This window comes from Podarcis muralis, chromosome 1, assembly GCF_964188315.1.
Source record: "Podarcis muralis chromosome 1, rPodMur119.hap1.1, whole genome shotgun sequence".
Classification (NCBI taxonomy): Eukaryota; Metazoa; Chordata; class Lepidosauria; order Squamata; family Lacertidae; genus Podarcis; species Podarcis muralis.
This window is the reverse complement of record NC_135655.1, coordinates 10,908,746-10,931,072: the sequence shown is the minus strand read 5'-3', so window position 1 is coordinate 10,931,072 and position 22,327 is coordinate 10,908,746. Positions and strand designations below refer to the sequence as shown.

The window sequence follows — 22,327 nt, the reverse complement described above, 5'->3', positions numbered from 1 at the left end:
CCCTGTGCTTCACCCCCGCAGTAAATGCCAGCGACCCACATCACTGGGAGGTGATTTCTCCCCTTTGCTGTGCCCCCCACTGATGAGAGAAGGAAGATTGCATTTTGAAAGGCAGGCTTTCCCCCTCTCACCTCCCACAGCAGCAGCAGTTGGGGGGATGGTAGCTGTGCGAACTACATCAATTACAGCGTGACAACATCATTACAATTTTATTCTATGGTTAAGATATATGTTGTCCATATATTTTCAAGCATGTTGTTGCAATACAGATAGCTTTAATAGAGTATTAGACGAATTCACAGAGGATAAGCTATCAATGGCTACAAGCTGGGCATGTTCTACAATATGCTTCTGAATGGCAGTTGCTGGGAATCACAAACAGGGAGAGCGCTGTCACAATCAGGTCCTGCTTGTGGGCTTCCCATTGGATCCTCTGGTGGACCACTGTGGGGACAGGTTGCTAGCCTACATGGGTGATTGGCCTGATCAAGTAGGACTCTTTGCACACTTGCCTTTAAAAGAAAGGAAAGCTAAGATTCTGAATTCTGGCCCTGAGACCACATCCTACATTCCTTCTGTGTTCTCATAGCACCAAACCACACACTGGAGTCCTGATCGTGGAACATAGGAAGCTGTCTCATACAAAGTCAGGCAATTTGCCCATCTAACCCAATACTGTCAAAGGGCAAGGGCTCTTCAGGGTGACAGGCAGTGGTCTTTCCCATAATTTGCTTCTGAGATTCTTTAGCTGGAGATGCCAGGAATTTAGTTGGGGACCTCTTGTTTATCCATATTGCTTGCTCTGACCCAGTAGCAGGGTCTCGTGCTGAAAGAGACCACTTCAATCAACTGCCATGTCAGGGACGGGGAACCTGCAGCCTTTAGGAATTTGTTGCCCTTCAAATCCCATCACACACCCCCAGACAGCACAGCCAACTGTATGAGGGAAGTTCAGCAACATCTGTAGGGCCACATATTCCCCATCTCTGGCAATACAGCCATGCCTTGAGTTGAATGTGCTTCAGGTTGAGCGCTTTTGGGTTGCGCTCTGCAGCAACCCGGAAGTAACGGAGCACGTTACTTCCGGGTTTTGCCGCTTGCACATGCGCAGACGCTCAAAATGACGTCACGCTCATGCGCGTAAGCGGCAAAACGCGACCTGCGCAGACGCACCGTCACGTCTTACGTTCCATTCAGGATGCGAACGGGGCTCTGGAACGGATCCCGTTCGCATCCCGAGGTACCACTGTACTTGACCCTGTTAGCTAGACCCTTCTACTTCCGATCTCTTCTCATGCAACCACATCCTTTTTAGGAATGATTCCTTGGGCCTTTTGATAACAGTGAATGTTAAACCAGAAAACCAAATAAAATGTTAATTTAAAAGAGGGGTCAGCAAACTTTTTCAGCAGGGGACCAGTCCACTGTCCCTCAGACCTTGGGGGGGGGCAGACTATACTTTGAAAAAAAATATGAACAAATTCCTATGCCCCACAAATATCCCAGAGGTGCATTTTAAATAAAAGGACACATTCTACTCATGTAAAAACACGCTGATTCCCAGACCGTCTGTGCGCCGGATTTAGAAGGCGATTGGACCGGTTCTGGCCCCCGGGCCTTAGTTTGCCTACCCATGATTTAAAACAACAGACATTCCCCCCCAGAAAAGAGCGGGAGTAATGCCTCTCACTTCATCCGCCTCTCCATAGACATGGCACAGATGTTTCTCCACCGGCGGTCCAAACTTCTTGTGGTCTGCTGGATGGAGTCGCATTCAGTCTGGTTGGCACAGGCATCAGAATCATTCAGCAAGACCTCGCAGATGCAGAAGACAGAATCGACATCAGGGCTGTGCTGGTCAATGTCCCGCTGCAGATCCTATAACCACGAACAAAAAAAATAATAATCTTTGGTTATATGTAATAGTGTCCTCTTCAAATAATTACACTTTAACACTAAGACGTCACACCATTTGACCAGTGGGTGGTTCCCATGTCGTATTGTACACTGCTTAGATAAACGTTAAGCAGTCAAGATTTTTCAAATAAAATAGAATAAATGAACACAGAAATAAACGAACAAAGCCTCAAGACAGTCTTTTGCCCATCTCTTTCACGTTCTCTGTTTTCCTCCACCTTACCTGCTGCTCTGCAAGTCTCTTCTTTATCTCCTGATCATCGCAGGTGTCATAAACAACAGGCTTCGAAAGCTCAGATTCAATGCGTGCCAGCCAGGTGCGAAGACTACTCATGTTTTTGTTGAGCAGCTGTATGAAAGAAAAGGTCTCCTTCAGCTTCTTCACCCTGCGATTGGGGAGGCAAAGGGCAGAAAGAATGTGAGAAGGTTGTAAAGCAAGGCCAACTGATGATACGCATGGAGGACCTTCCATCACATACTGGCAAAACCAGGTTGCATAGTTGTTAAAGAGTACTTGCCAATCTTGAACAGCAACCCCCTTCCCCATCAGACCGTTTTGCAATAAGGAAACTAACAAGAAAATGAACTGGAAAGCGTAAGATAACATTTCCTGAAGCAATGCTGTATAACCTCCTCACATACAAAACAGAATGAATTGTGGGTGCTTAACAACAACAACAATTTTATTATTTATGTGCCACACATCTGACTGAGTTGCCCCAAGAAAATCTTAAAAACACAGTAAAACATGGACCATTAACAAAAATTTTGAACAGGGCTGCCTTCAGGTGTCTTCTAAAAGTCAAATAGTTGTTTATCTGTTTGACCTCTGATGAAAGGGTATTCTACAGGGCAGGCACCACTACTGAGAAGGCCTTCTGACTGGTTCCCTGTAGCTTCACATCTTGCAGTGAGGGAACCACCAGAAAGCCCTCGGAGCTGGACCTCTAACCTCCCTGCACACTTTGTGCAAATGAATCAGGGTGAGTGCTCAGTAAATGGAATGTCTGGAAGCAACCTGAGATACACTGGATGCATAAAGGCCACCAGGAAGAACGATTACCGTTCATATAGCGCCAATAATGCCCATGGCATTCTGCAGTTTTAACATAACTTAGCGGAAGTGCTGTAGCTCGTTGCAAGAGCGTCGCATGCAGATGGTCCCTAGTTCAAACCACAACATATTTGGGTAGGGTTAGGAATCCCTCATCCGAAACTCTTAGAGAGCAACTGCTACTGCTGAGCTTAGATGGACCCATGGTCTGACTCAGTATAAGGGAGCTTCTGATGCAGTTACGTTCTTAAAGACAAGTCTCATTCCTAAGAAGCTTACAACCTAAATTCTGATAGAGGGGTCACAGCAAAGTGATGGAAGGGGGGAGAGGAAAAGGAGACACAAAAGGGTGACCACAAAAAATATTCATATACTATAAGGCCTCAGTCCAGTATACCTGAAGGAACGTCTCCACCCCCATCATTCTGCCCGGACACTGAGGTCCAGTGCCGAGGGCCTTCTGGCGGTTCCAGAAGTTACAGGGAACCAGGCAGAGGGCCTTTTCGATAGTGGCACCCGCCCTGTGGAACGCCCTCCCACCAGATGTCAAAGAGAAAAACAACTACCAGACTTTCAGAAGACATCTGAAGGCAGCCCTATTTAGGGAAGCTTTTAATGTTTAATAGACTATTGTATTTTAATATTTTGTTGGAAGCCGCCCAGAATGGCTGGGGAAACTCAGCCAGATGGGCGGGGTATAAATAATATATTATTATTAATTATTATTATTATTATACCACACATAAAACATAATTGCAAACAATCCCAAACTATCATTACAATACAATGACTGGCCAGTCCAAAAAAAAAAAAAAAGGGGGGGGGGAGAAGAGCTTAAAACAGTGGTATAGGCCTGTTGGCATAAATAAAAATTCAAGAGATATGTGGAAGTTAAAAGTGAGGGAGCCAGCTGAATCTCTGCTGGAAGAGTGTTGGAATGATGCCACTATATATGCCTGATTTCTAGAAGAGGCCAATCCAGTCTATGTAATGCAGAGGGCAATGAATAGCGCTCAGGCACTCCTTGTTGTATCCTGGCCCCAAAGTTGTTCAGGGGTTTGTGTATCAACAGAAGAACCTCAAAGGCAAATGTTTGCAGGGTAGGACTCGAACCACTGACTTCAAGTTACAAGAGAGGAGATTCCGACTAAACATCAGGAAGAGATCTCTTGACAGTAAGAGCTGTTCAACAGTGGAATGGTCTACCTTGGGAGGTTGTGGAATCTCCTTCCTAGGTGATTTGTAAGCAGAGGTTGGACGGCCACCTGTCATGGATGCTTTAGCTGAGATTCCTGCATTGCAGGGGGTTGGACTAGATGATTCTCGGGATCCCTTCCAGCATATGATTCTACGAAGCCATATTTGCAACATAATCCTATGCATGTTTATGCAAGCTGGACCATAAAGAAGGCTGATCGCAAAAGAATGGATGCTTTTGAATTCTGGTGCTTGAGGAGACTCTTGAGAGTCCCATGGACTGCAAGAAGAACAAACCTCTCCATTCTGAAGGAAATCAGCCCTGAGTGCTCACTGGAAGGACAGATCGTGAAGCTGAGGTTCCAATCCTTTGGCCACCTCATGAGAAGAGAAGATTCCCTGGAAAAGACCCTGATGTTGGGAAAGGTGGAGGGCACAAGGAGAAGGGGACGACAGAGGACGAAATGGTTGGACAGTGTTCCCGAAGCTACCAGCATGAGTTTGACCAAACTGCGGGAGGCAGTGGAAGACAGGAGTGCCTGGCGTGCTCTGGTCCACGGGGTCACGAAGAGTCAGACACGACTAAACGACTAAACAACAAAGTGTGCATCGGAATGCAGCCTAGGGTTGCAGATGCAGCAGCTATGGGTAGGAACACCTAGCTCTCTGAACACCTAGCGGGGACACCCCCCCCCCCCGCCTTGCACCTCTGGCATGGGTTACAAAGGAGCAGATGCAAGCCAGACCTTAGGATGCAGACTTTGCAATAAATGCTGGAGAGTCCAAATACCACCGTGTAGGAGTTTGTTGCAGATGAAATTGCTTCATTAGCTCCAAAGGAGCCCCCAAAAGCGAGAACCAGTAGGGTGTCTACAGCTTTACTGACGCCCCCCCCCCCCCCGCTTACTTTTGTAATGCTAAATACCTTTGCAGCCAAGTCGGCCTAATTAACTAATTTGTCACAATATGCCATTTGTGGTTCCATCAGGCCAGCCTTCTCTAACAGTAAAATGTAAAAATGGAAGAAAAACAAACATGGCATCTTGGAGGACCGGTTTCAGAAAGGCAAGAGCATTGAAGCGCAATGTTTCTCAGAGACCGGCTGTGCGGTCCCTAAAGCATCCTCTTCCAGCCAGACACGGGGAACAAGCCTAAGGCAAATACAGGTTCCAAAATCTAACTAGCAAGCGTCTGGCTCAGGTTCCCTTAAACTGGTCCTATATTGGGGGGGGGGGTAGTAGACCCCCTTTGTGTGGGACAGGCACAATGGAGGGGTATAAGGACCCCGGTGTTTGGCCCCTGCTGGTTTGGGTCTCTCCAGTGCCAGTCCAACATTTTAAGCCCTGGTTATTTTTTTGCAATAGGCCTGTCGTAGCCGCTGGAGAGAGAGGTCTGAACGACTACCTTGCAAATAAGATTGGAGCTGACATGGTAGCAGAACATCAAACAACGAAGACTGCACTGTGCCTTTTCCAATTGTGCATATTTTTTTTAAAAAAAATCCTATCTGTCAGTCCTGACACTAAAACGTAAAAAAACCCCAAATATCTGCATTTTTCTTTTAATAGGATGATAGAATAAAAAGTGAAAGGAAATGCATGTTTATTTCAGTGTAAACATCATCCCAGGCAGGTGGTCGATATACTATTTAGGTTTGATAAATAGGGGGTGAAATTAAAACACCAATGTTAATCACCGGAACAGAGCATAATTGCGACTCCGATCTTGAAAAGATATGACTGGCGAATTGGATCCGAAGACTATACAGACAGGTTTGGAAGGTACAGATCGCTAGAAAGCAGGCCCTATTTTAATTTTTTTAATTAAGAGGTAAGGTTAATGTGTTTCCGCAGTGCCTACACGGGCGACGTCCCTCTCCTGCCTTTGTGCAGATGGACCACACTAAGAACGTTAATTATGAAATGCAACGAAAAGGAGAGCTTTAGGTATGAAGCAGAAAATAACCAGAAGCATCGCATACACGTTCCATTCATTTACCCCCCCATGGCGCACTAATCTCCTCCTCCAAATGGCCGGGTGCGGAGAGCAAACAGTTAATTTTAACAAAGGGGGCGGGCGAGGGATGCCCCTAAATGCCATTTATCCTCCTTGCTAACTGCCTCCACAATCCCCCTCCTCAGTCCTTTCTGTCAAAGGCAAAGTGCACACACACATCTCCCATCCGTCCTGGGAAGGACAGAGCCCCCTCCCTCCCCCCCTCGCAGGCAGCGACCGCACACCAGAGACACGCGCCTCTTGTTCTCACTGGACCCTTCCGAGTACCAAAAATGCACTTACTGTTTATAAGGGAAAACCATTCCTCAGCTTATCAGTCCAAAGCTGCAGGGATAGCATCCGAGCTGAGCACTCGGGGAAGAGGAAACCCCTCCCTCTCTTCCGCGATTGCCCTATTTAACATCGATGCCTTAATATCTCCCATCGAGAGAAAGAGAGACGAGAGCGAGAGAGAGAAAGAGAACACAGACCTTTCCCTTCCTCCTCCTCCTCCTCCAAGCCCCCTGGGCAGAGCGTCGGAGCCTGTGCACACTTGCACATGCACACTGTATCACGCTGCTGAAGGGTGAATACCACCCTGGCTCCACGTTTGGACCTCCCGAAGCCGCCATGCCACTCCTTTCAAAAGTTTGCTACCCACATACGGAAAACCCCTTCGAAAACAGGTGGAGGTCTTTCAGGATTTGATAAGGCCAAGTGATTGAGATGTAATATCTCTTAGAGAAATGAGACACACACAGACACACACACACACACCACGGGTTTTGAAAACTGGCCAAGGAAAACCAAGGAAATAATCAAACTGTGCAATGCTCTGCTGAAGACATGGGAGACCACCAATGAAGATCGATATTTCTTTGTCGCTTCTCACCATGTCCATCTATTCTGCACACACACACACACACACACACACACACACTCAATCAAAATTTGTGAGCCTGAGATAAGGACATGTCAACCACTTGATGGAGAGTTGCGATTCACATAGACTTGCAAACAGCTGATCATAGAGTTGCAGAATTGGAAGGGACTCTGAGGATCATCTAGTCCAACCCCGTGCAATGCAGGAATCTTTTGACCAACAAGGGGCTCCATCCCACCAGCCTGAGATGAAGAGTCTCAGGTGGAATCTACAAATGTATGAAAAATGTTCTGAAAATGCCTTTTTTTAAAAAGCGTTTTAAAAAACACATTGAATTTTCCATAAGGTTTCCCCATCCCCATCTAGGGTCACATGGCATATTGCACTTAAAACACACTTAAAACGTTTTATTTGCAGCTGTATAGCTGAGTCCTCATGCTCTTCTGACTGAGCTATCCTCTTGTGCTGGAAGATATTAAAACAGCACCATGCTACTATTACACTATCTCTCATTTGATCAAATGGCAGGATCTGGTTGCCACCCATACAGACTGCAAATCAGCCCGTTCCAGCTTGGTGCAGTTTAATGAACTCGCTTAAAATGCCATTCTTATTAAATTGAGCACCCAACAAGGCAGGGAGGCAAAAACTGGAATCTTGGGGAACGTAAGTATTTCTTTAAAAATCACCCCATACTTTCCATAGGATACAGCAAGAACAATAGTTCCTTTATCTACCCCTTCTGTCCATCCACAGAGTAGCAGTCAAAATCCTTGCTGCATATCATTTAAGTAACCTTCTCCCACTTAAGAACAACAATCTTCTGACCAAACTGCTGTTGGGCCATGCTGGATGCAGTTGCTACAGACAGCCAAGTGTGTGGCTATTTACAAGCTTAGCATGCCAAGACAGAGCTCCCCTCCCACTCCCCCTTGCCCCAGACACCACCTGTTGAATCAGGCGCCACCTGTTTTGGCACAGATTTTGTCTAGGTTGCTATTGTTCTAGTTCAGGTCAACTACTACAGAAAACCTAACACAGAGACGATCCTAAAAGGCAAAGGTGCTGCACCATTCTGTCAGTGCTGTCCCTCTCATCATAACTTCCACGTCTCGTTTTGTGTCTGTCTTTTGAGGACAGAGTCGGCCACGACTGGACCTAATGGTCAGGGGTCCCTTTATGGGACGCAGGTGGCGCTGTGGGTTAAACCACAGAGCCTAAGACTTGCCGATCAGAAGGCAGGCGGTTCGAATCCCCGCGACGGGGTGAGCTCCCGTTGCTCGGTCCCTGCTCCTGCCAACCTAGCAGTTCGAAAGCACATCAAAGTGCAAGTAGATCAATAGGTACCACTCTGGCTGGAAGGTAAACGGCGTTTCCGTGTGCTGCTCTGGTTTGCCAGAAGCGGCTTAGTCATGCTGGCCACATGACCCGGAAGCTGTACGCCGGCTCCCTCAGCCAATAAAGCAAGATGTGTGTCGCCAGAGTTGGCCACAACTGGACCTAATGGTCAGGGGTCCCTTTACCTTTGGGGAACAGCCCCGTTGGGTCAGACCATCTGGTCCAGTATCTGTTCTCGCTTTGGCCAACCAGATGCCCATGGGAAGCTCAAAAGCAGGACATGAGCACCACATCACTCTTCCCACTTGTGAATACCAGCCTCCTTCCTTGGAGGTTTTTAGCACAGGTTGGATGGTCATTTGTCATGGATGCCAAGCCAGAATTCCCAGAGTAGTTTAACCATCAGCCCTTCCCGTGAAACCTTTGGGAATTGTAAATCCACGAGGGGAATAAGTATCTCCAAACAGCTCTCTGTGCCTTTAACAAACTACACTTCCCAGGGTTCTTTAGGGGGAGGAGCCATTGCTGTTTAAAGTGGTATCACACTTTGCTAAAGGTATTGCAAAGATGGGGCATTAGGTCTAGTTCCTGCCTTCCTGGTTCAGTGCTAACGTGCTGCGTAATGCAAGAGGGCAGAATTATAGCATGCAGGCAAGGCTCAAGAAATTAATGCAAATCCAAAGGAGGCTGGAACAGTTGGTTATAGTCCCTTTTAATCTGGTATGCTGTCCCCAGACAGCCCTTCCCCCACGACCCGCGGAAGAATCCCAAACATTGCTGTGTGAAGCAGTCTTTCAGAAGCACCCCAGAAATTCATTTGCATTTATCACAATTAAAAGCGAGCAGATGTCTGCATGTTATTCTGTTGCTGCTGCTGCTGCTGTTTTGTTCCCCAGATGCACTGAGTTCCCAGAGCTCTTCCTGGTTAGACGCACAGCGTACTCCAGCTGCTTGCATGCACAGACAAAGCCTCTGAGAGCGGCACAAGCCAAGCGGCTAGCGGCACAATGGAAGCGCGAAAAGGCCCCTTGCAACTGGTGCCATATGGCAAAGCCGAGCTTGTCTCCATGAACTATGAGAAGCATGTCAAAGGGCTAAATGGAGAGCTCACCTAATTTGCCCATCTGTCTCAGCCCGCTTATTGGTTTAAGGTGAATCAAGTTGTTTACTACAGCGCTGTTTTTGACAACAGTTTTTGAACTGGTTTTGCTGCCACCGAAATGCATCCACAATAGGTCTGCTCCTATCATTGTGCTATATCATTATGCCTAAATGATATAATTTAGTTTGGTTAACTATAACATTTTGTTATGGCAAAACACACGGAACCCAACCAATCAGCTGGCATTAGTAGACAATCCTGCTAATATTAAATTGTCTGAAATCTGACAAGCAGGTCAGTGTTGACATGTGAGTTCCAACAATCCCAAATCTGTCGAACTTCCAAAAACTCAGACATACGCATAACTGTGGATATGCATGGTCACCTAAATGTTGAGTATTCACTTGTGTACCTCCAAAAGGTGGAGAAAGAGATAATATATATTCATGCAGTTTGTCAGTAAATACACATGCCAAGATTCCTAGTATTTTGGACATTTACTATAACGAAGAATAGCTTAGGCTGGAATCCTGTGCTTCATTGGTCATTGACCATGAAGGCAGCACCTGTTGGGAGCTTTAGTCCAGCAGCTCTGGAGGAACATAGCTTACCCATCCTTGCTATAGCTACTTGCCTGTGAACAAGCTCCACTGAACTCAATGGGGCTTTCTCCTGAATAAACATACATAGGATTGCCCTTGGATCTGAAGTACCATGAATGGAAGGAGAAAACGTATTAATGAACTCTTGCACAACTGCTAGCAGAGGACTTCTCGTGATGCATCACCATAATGGGAACTGTGTGAATCACATTCAAATGAAGAAGAAGAGAGAGGCTTCGGCAGGGAAACTCTGATGAGCCATGAAAAGAATACCACAAAAAAATAAAGCTTGTGGAAAGTCAAGTGCAAATGGAAGAACCTCTCTGCACGAAATGATGGCAAAGGCAAACCCATCTCACTCCACTTTAGATCCATCGCATCCTGGTCACTGTCTCTTCGAGCTCCTGCCGTCGGGACGGAGATACAGGACGATGAAGACAAGAACGAGCCGTCTTAAGAACAGCTTCTTCTCCAGAGCGATCTCGGCCCTGAATGGGAAGCCTGGACTTTGAAAGTCATCTAATCTTCCTTGCTGTATTATACTGTATTGTTTTAATTAGTGTTTTTATAGTTGTTTTGATTTTGTGTGGAGTGCCCTACCTGGGTGGATGGAGCAGCCAAGTAATTTCGTTGTCCCCGAGAGGGGGCAATGACAATAAAGATTTATTATTATTATTATTATTATTATTATTATTATTATTATTATTATTATTATTATTTAATCTACAGATAATTTCAGGGCTTCTGCTCCAAATCCAAACATCTGAATCCTGCTTCAGAAACTGAGGACTAGTCTCCCCATGATGCAGAGGCAAATCCAGCTTCAGGTAAGCCTGGGAATGACCATCCCCTGAAACCCTGCAGAGCCACTGCCAATCACTGCAGACAATAGGAATGAGATGGGCAAATTGTTTCACTTGGTAAAAGGCTGCATCCTATATTCATAAGTTCACAGTGGACTAGATGCTTAACAGAGAGCTGCTGCCCAAAAACCAATCACACCTCTCTGATGAGGACACCTGTACGCAATGCATGCATTTGCTGCATCCACACTTCACATTTTATCTACATTTTATCTAAACATCTAACAAATGCAGTGCATGCAGCAACCCTGAGAACTTTGTTGCTGTCTCTGCACGAGTCTTTTGTGAAAATCACCACCACATTCTGCTTCCAATCCCAGCCGAACTCACAAAGAGAACTTACCGTCCTCCAATCACATCAAAGAGATGCTTCCAGCGATCATTAATCTTGTTGAGTTTCTCATCTATTTCAGCGGCTTTGCTCTCGTTGCTGGCCTTGATCAGCTGCTCACCCATTTGCTTCAGAAGAACTAGATTGTTTTCACTAAACAGGCTGATTTCCTCCATGCAGTCCTAACAAATAGTAACAATAACAATTGCAAATGTTATTACAGGCAAAAAGGGGAGATTTCTCCATGGAACAAAACAGTAATGGGCAGTGTGATGGGGCACCACCACTCACCAGGCTTTTGTTGGGTGGCTGCTGGATACTGAGAGAGAGGTGGCAGAGAGGTTGATGCAATGCAAAAGCATAGGCAGGGGGGCAGGATTGGCCCTTCCAATGTGTTTGTATGCCAGCCTCACTCTGTGCCTCCTAGTATGCAGCAGGGACATGATCAACCAGACGTCAGGTGAGCATAACACCATTCACTTTTGGACAAAAGCCACTGGAGTGTGGGCTAATGTTAGGAAAAGGAAGTTGGACTTGACAGGGATGTTTGCACTGTGCAAAGATGAACTATGGGATCCACTCCCACTAGGCTTTCTAGAACTTCCCTAGAATTGCCTGGAGGCAATTACCGTATTTTTTGCTCTATAAGACTCACTTTTCCCCTCCTAAAAAGTAAGGGGAAATGTGTGTGCGTCATATGGAGCGAATGCAGGCTGTGCAGCTATCCCAGAAGCCAGAACAGCAAGAGGGATTGCTGCTTGCACTGCACAGCGATCCCTCTTGCTCTTCTGGCTTCTGAGATTCAGAATATTTTTTTTCTTGTTTTCCTTCTCCAAAAACTAGAAGTGTCTTGTGGTCTGGTGCGTCTTATAGAGCGAAAAATACGGTAATCGCAGAAGACTAGGGAACAGCACATTATGGAAAAAGCAGACGGCTCAAATCAGCACGTTTGAAGCCCACAACTGTTGATCAGAATCTTGGGAGTGTTCCCCACACCCCGGGAACACCCAGTTAAGCATAAAACATGATAAGCCTGCCCTCCTTTTATCTAAAACACTTGCTGGACTGTTGCTGGGAGTTTGCAAAAAAGCCTGCCTACCTTCTCCAACTTGTCTATCATATCTTCAATGCTGACGTCGGCTGACTGGAGCACCTTGCTTTCCATCTGCACCAGCCAAGCGCAGAGCTCTTTATTCTTTTCGTTGAACACAATCCAGGCATTGAGTCGGTCCTCAATCTCTTGCTTGCGCAAAGAAACCTATGGAAGAGGATGCACACGACAGCGGTCTTTGTTGTATCTCGGGAGGCAGCCAAAACTCAAGACTGAATATACACATCTGTTTCTTTCCCACAATAAAGGATGTCAACAGGCTTGGCTGGAAAAGGTAGACTTCTCAAGCAATCGATTCCTCCACTTTGCTGGAAAATTTTATCTTCCCCATGAATAAAAGGCAACCCAGATTGTTGACAACAATGGGATGTAAAGGTGGTCCAGAAAACACCAGATTTCCTCACACGGAGACACCAGTCCTTTTAGTTGCCAAAATGGGGCACCTTATTAGCAAAATATGAAACTTGAACACGCAAAATATTAAATGTTCCATGCACATGATATCAGCTGAAATGCTAGAGCACAGTTTAGAATAATGTGCATGAGCTTTGCATTCTCCCTCTGGTATAGTTTGTCATCTACCTGGAAGCTCAAACCTTGGTTTGAGTTTAAAAACATGATTAGCACAAGCTAAGCTTTCCCCTGGTGCCTGTGACCTGGTCTGCATGAACCTCAGGCTCAATTGCTTTTCCTTCCTTTCTCCTTCTCTGATGAAACTGCAAGGAGGATGTTGGCAACTTTCATTTCCATTATCAACTAACCACAGTTTCTTTTTGCACTTGAAATTGGCAAACTGTGGTTAGGACCAACTATGGTTTATTGACATAGCCAACGTCAAATGATTAATAAATCCTAGCTTTTTTCAATAAACCATTGTGTGTTCCCCCACTCCCATTCCCAGTCAGGGGATGATATAGAGTAGGTGCTGGGAAACATACAATATCCACTATCCTGCATCTTATTCTGACATATTACAGAATCATAGAATCGTAGAGCTGGAAGGGGCACTTGTGTACAGTGGTACCTCGGGTTAAGTACTTAATTTGTTCCGGAGGTCCGTACTTAACCTGAAACTGTTCTTAACCTGAAGCACCACTTTAGCTAATGGGGCCTCCTGCTGCTGCCACGCCGCTGGAGCAAGATTTCTGTTCTCATCCCGAAGCAAAGTTCTTAACCTGAAGCACTATTTCTGGGTTAGCAGAGAGGTACCACTGTACATCTATTCCAACCCTCCTGTAAGGCAGCAATATGCAGCTGTCCCATATGGGGATCAAACCTGCAAACTTTGGTGTTATCAGCACCACGCTGTAACCAACTGAGCTATCACAATTGTCTTTCTTCAAGATGAGGAAGACCCCAGATTTGACCCCCAGCATCTCTAGGCGGAGTTTGTGGAGAAAACCCTTCTGAAACCCTGGAGAGCCATTGCCAGTCAGTTTGGACAGAACTGAGCTAGATGAACTTGTGGTCTGACTCACTAAAACCCAGCTTCTTACATTGCTATGATAGGGACCCTCAGTAATGCGTACCTGTTGGAAATTAAAAACATCTCTGCTCAACCGGGCACCCATTGATAGCTGCTCAATGACTTTCCCCATCTTTGTTTACTGTGCTTACAATGTGCAGTCCCCGCCCCCCAGTATATTTTGATTTGTTTTAATGTAATATTTTTGAACACTGCAGAAACCCTTTCATAACACAAACATAGGATAAGTAATGCTAAATGATGCCAAGTTTAAGCAGACACACAGATGCCATTTTCAGCAGCAGGTGTGTCGTAGGTAACCTGCGTTCCCATCCTCTGAGCTGCTCATTAAGTGGACTGTCTGCGTGCTCCTATGTCTTCCTCTGTAATGCGACAGTGACTTTAGCCCTGCCTGTGCTAAACCCCTGACCTCCTGCTACCCCCCTCCCCGACTCTGTCTGCTCCGTTTGTTTTCCTCTCTCTTCCAGCAGGAGCATCTGGCTGGTTAATTCCATGGGTCTCCAGGACAGCTGCACTGCCAAGCTTTTAAATACTTACAGAGGCTGCAGCCTTTTCCGCGAATTGTTTTCAACACAATATGCTTCTGTTGGACACTCCGGCTTAGGCCCATCTCTCAGAAAGCAAGTGGGGCATGCTAATTGCTGGATTTCGCACCTCAAACGTTTAACCAACTAAATATTTTCACCTCAGTTGCCAGGATTGTTCGGGACTTTTGTCCAATGAAGTGTATATGCTTCAAGGAATCAGGACAGCTGGACAGTCGCAATACCTTTGAGCCATGAGAGGAAGACCAGGTCCTAGTTTCTGCCTTGGCCTGATTGTTCCCCCTTGGGCAAATCTGGGCCTGAGTCCCCAGTTTGTGTAATGGGAATAAGGGTGACCTACTCATTGCATAGGGATGCGGGTGGCGCTGTGGGTTAAACCACAGAGCCTAGGACTTGCCAATCAGAAGGGTGGCGGTTCGAATCCCCGTGACAGGGTGAGCTCCTGTTGCTCGGTCCCAGCTCCTGCCAACCTAGCAGTTCGAAAGCCTGCCAGTGCAAGTAGATAAATAGGTACCGCTCTGGCGGGAAGGTAAATGGCATTTCCGTGTGCTGCTCTGGTTCGCCAGAGGCGGCTTAGTCATGCTGGCCACATGACCCGGAAGCTGTACGCCGGCTCCCTCAGCCAATAAAGCGAGATGAGCGCTGCAACCCCAGAGTCGGCCACGACTGGACCTAATGGTCAGGGGTCCCTTTACCTTTACTTTACTCGTTGTGTGGCCAAAACATAAAGGAACGCTGAGTCCCATCCAATGGAGTGGAAAACTCCCTTGGTGCTCTCTCTGAGTGGTTGCAGGCAGGCACTGCAACAGCAGGGAAAAAACCTGTTCTAGCCCTCAAAACCTAAAGTGGGTGCAGGCTTTTTAATGCCCTGGGGCTCCAACAAAGCACGGCTTTGCAGTAGTGCTATGAAGACAAGGCCCCAGAGGCATTGTGGAAGCATGGAAGTGGCAGAGGCAGCCCCAGCCACCAATGCTGAGCAAAATGGTAGCAAGTAGAGGTTGTGGACTCTGCTTCCTAGGTGATTTGTAAGCAGAGGTTGGACAGCCACCCGTCATGGATGCTTTAGCTGAGGTTCCTGCACTGCAGGGGGTTGGACTAGATGACCCTCGGAGACCCTTCCAGCTCTATGATTCTGCAATAACAAGATCAGGTTCTCTGCTACACCAAGCAGGAGAATAATGTAGGCTGCCACCTATTTAGGAAAGTTGTCACATTTCTTTCTTTCTTTCTTTCTTTCTTTCTTTCTTTCTTTCTTTCTTTCGTGATAAGAATTTTAAAGTCTTAGATATAGAATAAATGTTCATAAATGTACCAACCAAGCACGTACATAGATCAGCACAGAAAGACCGACCTGAAACCATTTTTGATTCCCAAACTGACCATATGTTTTCTCTGCAAGGCCATAGAGAAATGGAAAAGCCTCCCCATTGTCTTTTCCTTCACAAGCCCTGTCTTAAGGGTATGTCTGTCTGTGTTTGAATAGGGTGAGCCTGTGACCTGGCTCAGGGACTAAGCATTTATCATTACAAAAGACTGGCCAGGCTCCCCATGGGCATCCAATCAAGTGAGCATTAACAGGTAACCTGTCAGACGAGATAAACAATGCACTCAGATTTCTGCTGTAGACCGCCTTTTCTGTGATGTAGGTATGGTGTATCTGGGGTGGTGGTCTTGGGTTACACCCCTTCTGTGATGTATGTATGGAGGGGTGGTCTGGAGCGCCAGGGCAGGGAATTTAAAATTTCTATATAAGGGCAGGCACACCTTTGTTCTGGGTTCCTCCTCCTTTCCTGCGTGTGAGGGGAGCACCCTGTTGCAACAGCTTTAATAAAGATCAGGCTTACTAGCTGCTTTGCTTCTCAATATTCTCTGGTTGGCCTCTGTTATTTTCTCCTATCAATAGGGAACCTACGTAAGGACTCTATATGGGCTCTTGGATACCCCATAAGGGGGAAGGGGCAGATTTTTGTTTACAACACTTTCTTTCCTTCTTTCTTTCTTTCTTTCTTTCAAAAGCATAAAAGCATAATTAAGCAATTGTTGGCTTTTAAGGAATTGCTGCAGAGTGCAGAGGAGAGAGAAACACAGATAAGATTTCATATGATCCATGTTTCCCGCTTTGCTGCACTGTGTATTCGAGAACCTGAACTCTTATTAATCTGCCCCACATACACCCCAAAATATCCTTTTAGTGTTTTCTCAATGCAAAGAAAACCCAGGATCAAACATTGGCCCTGAAGATTTAGCTCAGTCTACAGGAAACTAGTTGCGTGCTACAATGGGTGGCCCCAGACATCTCCGTCTGCACCCCCCCCCCCCGCTGGCAGCTGTTGTTTGTTTCTTGTTATTAAATGAATTTCAAGGCCACTTTCCAGAGGAACTATCTCATCCCCCCACCCCCCAAGGCAGAATACAACAAAGCAACATTTAAAATGTAAAACAGCAGTAAAAAAAATCCCCACAAAATTAACAGCAATGAAACAACAGCAGCAGCAGATAAAACATTTCTTAACTAGAACAATCATAAAATCACTTGAATGCAGACCAAAATAAAGCAGTTTTCAGTGTTTCCCTAAAGGTCAACAAAGCCCAACTATTGGTATATGAATCTCCCTGGTAAAGGCATTCCAGGATAATAATAACAGTAATAATATTCACCCACTTTACAGGATCATTATAGGGATTATAACAATTTAATATACACGTAGCACTTTGAATGCATGAAAGCACCATATAGATAACCAAATATTTATTATCTGTTATTCCCCCCCCCCCCCCAAGGCAGCATCTTCCTATCAGCTTTAGAAACTGAGATGTGAAAGCTAGGAGCTAAATAGCCCCTTAAACCTAGGTTTGGGGACACTTTTTATAACAAGGATACAAAGCTGAAAATGAATGAACTGCAGCTAGACTATCATGTTCATTTTTTTACATGGTCTAGTCCTTCCCCTGCCCACCTCCCTAATATTCTTAAGAGAATCTCTTCTCCAGTCTTCAGAGAGTAGCTGGAAGTGTGGAGGAAGAAAAAGGTCCTCCTTTCCTTCCACTCTGCAGTTTTTATCTGATATCTTAGGCGCAGTACTGTGCCCAGAGCTCAGAAGCTGCTCCTGCTAATGAAATTCCCAGTGGCAAAATGCGCCTAGAACAATGGGAGTTTCGAACGCTGTTTCCTATAGAAAGGCATGACTGACACACACACACACACACACACACACACACACACACACACACACGAGGTTCCCCACCCTCCAAAAATATGGGTTGGTCTTTGCCAACCATTCCTACTGGTCCCTAGTGGCAAGGTCATGCTGGCTGTGGCTGATGGGATTTATAGTCCAAAGGAATTGGTGTGAGCTAGGTTGGCGACGACTTGGCTAAAGAATTCGCTACTTCACAGCAGCTGCTTTTAATAAGCACCAAAGTTAGCAAGAGGGACACTGGGTCATGTTTCACCTGGACATGAAACGAGAGGCTAAAATTTGCTTACTGCCAGCAATATTACCTTACTAAGTCATGTTCAAATATATAAAAGGATGTCACATAGAGGAGGGAGAAAGGTTGTTTTCTGCTGCTCCAGAGAAGCGGACACGGAGCAATGGATCCAAACTACAAGAAAGAAGATTCCACCTAAACATTAGGAAGAACTTCCTGACAGTAAGAGCTGTTTGACAGTGGAATTTGCTGCCAAGGAGTGTGGTGGAGTCTCCGTCTTTGGAGGTCTTTAAGCAGAGGCTTGACAACCATATGTCAGGAGTGCTCTGATGGTGTTTCCTGCTTGGCAGGGGGTTGGACTCGATGGCCCTTGTGGTCTATTCCAACTCTATGATTCTATGATTCTAAGTCAGTGATATGGGGTCACGAAGAGTTGGACACAACTAAACAACAACAACAACAAGTCAGTGAAAGCAGCACACTCCTATGGCTAGAATAGTTAAGCTATGGAATAGTTACTATGGAATTTGCTCCCCCAAGAAGCAGTATGGGCACCAGCTCAGATGGCTTAAAAGAGAGCTGGACAAAATGTTTCCACTGTACCTCCACTGTTGGAGGCAGTAATGCCTCTGAATACCAGTTGTTGTAAGGGAACCAGCTAGTATTTACAAGACTCAGGGCATTCTCAGTGGTGGCCCCAAAACTCCCATCCAATGGACTTATGCTTTGGCCCTTCCCCTCTAGCATCCAGGTGGGCCTAGATTAGCTTCCGCAACATGGCTGCCTTTAGTAGATTCCTTAAATAGCTCAAAAGCTGTTTGTCCTATCAACCTGTTCTGCTGTGCCTGGTTTTCTATTTATGCCTTGACTCGCTCCTTTGCACAGCTCTTTCCTGCTAACTTAGTAAAACAAACAAACAAACAAACAAACAAACAAACAAACAAACAAATAAATAAATAATAAAGTTCAAAGCTGCATATGGCTTTAGAACTGCATGAATACTACTTGGGGTGGGGGCGGGGGAAATAACGTAAATAGGTTCCCAACATCTGCTTGCAGTGCATTCACAGATGAAATCTCTCTCTGAAATTAAATTTCAAAAAGTTAAGCTTTAAAAGAGAGAGAGAGAGAGACAGAGAGAGAGAGAGAGAGAGATTGAGCGCTGCCTGCTACCTGAGAACTACGAAAAGACCAGGTGCTCTGAACACTGTAATACCTTTTCACCAGTTGCATTATGTATTTAAGCTTTGAACAAAAAACATCCCTAGATTTCAATTTGCTTCTCCCTGTACGGCTGCATTCTAAAATAGTTTTAAAAGTTTTCAGAAGTTCTCCTGCGAACTTTGTGGAGGGGGTAGGAATAACACAGGAGGGGGGCAGTTCTTTCGCACACTTTCGCCACAATAAAACTCCATCTTCAGGAAGAGAAAGAGAAACACTACCCACAGCCCCCCCCCCAAAAAACCAGACCCCTTTTAAGACCCCTCAAGCAAAATCTCTCGTGCTTCTTTGTGCAAAACTGGAAGGCTTACACAGTTCCTTCCTGCCTCCCCAGAACTGCCTTGAAAAAGCCCAGCCGAGAAACAACCGCCTGCCCCTATAAGCCACTTACTCTTAGGCAGAGCTCTTCCCACTGTCTGTGCAAATGCTCGACTTGCTCTTTCAGCACCATCACATCTTCCGCAAGGATGTAGTGCGCCAGGCCCTTCATGCTGCCAAGTTTGTTTGTGTTTTGGTTCCAGTTGGCCAGCGACTTCTCCAGCTCCTTCATTGAAACACCAAAGGGGGGGAGACACACAACAACAGACCCTTTCAGAGTAAGCTCTGGGAGAGGTGTGTGTGTGTGTGTGTGTGTGTGTGTGTGTGTGTGTGTGTGTGTGTTTTCCTCCAAACCTTTTGGTTAATCCTATGATTGGCCTGTAGGAGGGGGAAGGGAAATGGGGGGGAGGGAGAGGAGGTGGAGGAGGGGAGGAATTTGCATATAGGAGCAGGCTGTGACTAGATGGGTAGGGGGGGGAACTGCACTGGGGCAAGCTGCTTTATCCTTGCAAACTGCAGTTGTAACTTTCAGAAAGGGGCAGTAATTCCATCCCACATCCTTGAGATGTTTGGGAGATTAAATAAAATGAAATTAAAGAGAGAGAGAATCTGTGGTGGGGCCCTGTTCATGCTATTCATGCAATTGCTGCTTGAAACTAGTAGAACAAACCGATGCATGTCTACTCAGAAGCAAAGCGCCCCCCCCCCCAATTCTGTTCAGTAGAGCTTCTTCCTGTGTATAGGATTTCCTTCCCCTCCACCTTAAGGGTGGGGGTGGGGAGGGGAAGGAAACATGCTGTGAAGCAGAGTGTTTTTGTGTCGTTTTTTGTGTCACCTCAACAACTTAAATCAGAGCCAGGGGGGTGCAACAGTTAAGAGTGTTGGACTAGGACATGGGTAGGCAAACTAAGGCCCAGGGGCCGGATCCAGCCCAATCGCCTTCTAAATCCGGCTTGCGGACGGTCTGGGAATCAGCGTGTTTTTACATGATTAGAATGTGTCTTTTTACTTAAAATGCACCTCTGGGTTATTTGTTGGGCATAGGAATTTGTTCTTTTCTTTCTTTCTTTTTAAAATATAGTCCGCCCCCCCCCCCCAAGGTCTGAGGGACAGTGGACCGGCCCCCTGCTGAAAAAGTTTGCTGACCCTTGGGCAAACGCCTCTCTGAGTTTAGGTAAAAGTAACTCTCCACAGACTTCAAGATGCCCCAGGAAAGTGCATGCAAAACAGCAGCCTCAAACTGCAAATCTGTACAGGATTCATTTGCAAATCAAGACCCTTATAGTGCTCCCGGTGGAGTACAGGATCAGGTTCAAGGTGCTGGTTTTAACCTTTAAAGCCCTATACGGCCTAGGACTCTCGTACCTACGGGACTGCCTCTCCTGGTATGCCCCACGGAGGACCTTATGGTCTTCAAATAAAAACATCTTGGAGATCCTGGGCCACAGGGAGGTTAGGCTGGCCTCAACCAGTGCCAGGGCCTTTTCGGCTGTGGCCCCGATCTGGTGGAACGCTCTGTCACAAGAGACTAGGGCCCTGTGGGACTTGACATCTTTCCGCAGGGCCTGCAAGACAGAGCTGTTCCACCAGGCCTTTGGCCAAGGCACAGTCTGACCCCCTGTCTCCTTCTGCAATCCTCATAGAACTCTAGCCCAATGGTTGCCATTAATTTGACTCTGAATTGATTTTAGAATGTATTTCAATTAATTGACTGTGATTTCATGCAAACTGAATTGATTTTAGAATGAATTGATTTTAGAATGCTGTATTACTTTTACTGTTGTTAGCCGCTCTGACCCGGCTTCAGCTGGGGAGGGCAGGATATAAATAATTATCATCATCATCATCTTATAAACAACAGAACTATGTGGATGCTAAGGGGCAAAAGGGAGCTACAGAACTGCTCCAGATACTGGAGGGAGAAGGTGAGGTTGTAACTCCACAGGTATAAACCCTTCTCCACAAGCTGATCTTTCCCATTCCAGATCCGCCAAGCTGAAAACCCATACAACCAACTTTTTAAAGGAGCTTCTGTCTAAACAGAATTATATCTTTTTTTCAAAGACATACAGTGGTGCCTCGCAAGACGAAATTAATTCGTTCCACGAGTTTTGTAGTCTTGCAATTCTTTTCGTCTTGCGAAGCACGGTGTCGGGAAAGTTTTGGAAAAGCTTCAAAAATCACCAAAGTCTTCAAAAACCTCAAAAAAGGCTACCACACCGCGTGCTATGAGTTGCTCCTCGAAGTCAAGTTGCAACTGTATTAATGGTGTTAAGAAAAAGGAAACAAACTTGCAAGACGTTTCCGTCTTGCGAAGCAAGCCCATAGGGAAAATCGTCTTGCGAAGCAGCTCAAAAAACAAAAAACCCTTTCGTCTTGCAAGTTTTCCGTCTTGCGAGGCATTCGTCTTGCGAGGTACCACTGTATATCAGTTTACCTGCCACTCTCAAAGCAGTACTTTAGCTTGCAACCTTAATTCCAAGAACCATTAGCTCTACACTAGCTCAGCATGGTGCCCCAACCTGCTTTCCAGTGCTATTTCAGAGCATCAGGAGTTGGGAGTGTGGATATTCTTTGAATCAGCATTCCTCAACCTGGTGCTCTCCTGATGTTATGGAGCTACAATTTGGGAGCTGTAGTTGAAAACATCTGGAGGACAGGTTAGGGAAAGCTTCCTTGAATCATTCAACTTGCATAAATTTACTGGGACGAAAACAAATGAGAAGAGAAAGGCTCCTGTAGAAATTAGGACGTCAACAGCCAGGCAAGAGGAAGCCCTTTCCCAGAAGCACTTGAGGCTTCCGCTCCACTGGGCAGTAAGGCTGGACTAGGACCTGGGAGACCAGGGTTCAAATCCCTACTCGGCCATGTAGTTCACTAGGTGACCTTGGGTCAGCCGTTGCCTCTCACAGCCTAACCTACCTCACAGGGT

At 46.0% G+C, this 22,327-nt stretch overlaps 1 protein-coding gene across 6 annotated transcripts in view; it reads right to left on the bottom strand.

Moving 5' to 3' along the window:
• SYNE2 (spectrin repeat containing nuclear envelope protein 2) overlaps positions 1-22,327 on the bottom strand; it is a 259,349-nt gene that overhangs the window by 21,910 nt on the left and 215,112 nt on the right. For all 6 annotated transcript variants that reach the window (XM_077923084.1, XM_077923110.1, XM_077923091.1 and 3 more), the window contains exons 94-98: positions 19,469-19,621; positions 12,382-12,540; positions 11,295-11,464; positions 2,141-2,303; positions 1,691-1,878 (exon numbers count right to left, since the gene is read on the bottom strand). In XM_077923084.1, coding sequence (XP_077779210.1) covers positions 1,691-1,878; positions 2,141-2,303; positions 11,295-11,464; positions 12,382-12,540; positions 19,469-19,621 — 833 coding nt within the window. The remainder of the gene's footprint in view (positions 1-1,690; positions 1,879-2,140; positions 2,304-11,294; positions 11,465-12,381; positions 12,541-19,468; positions 19,622-22,327) is intronic.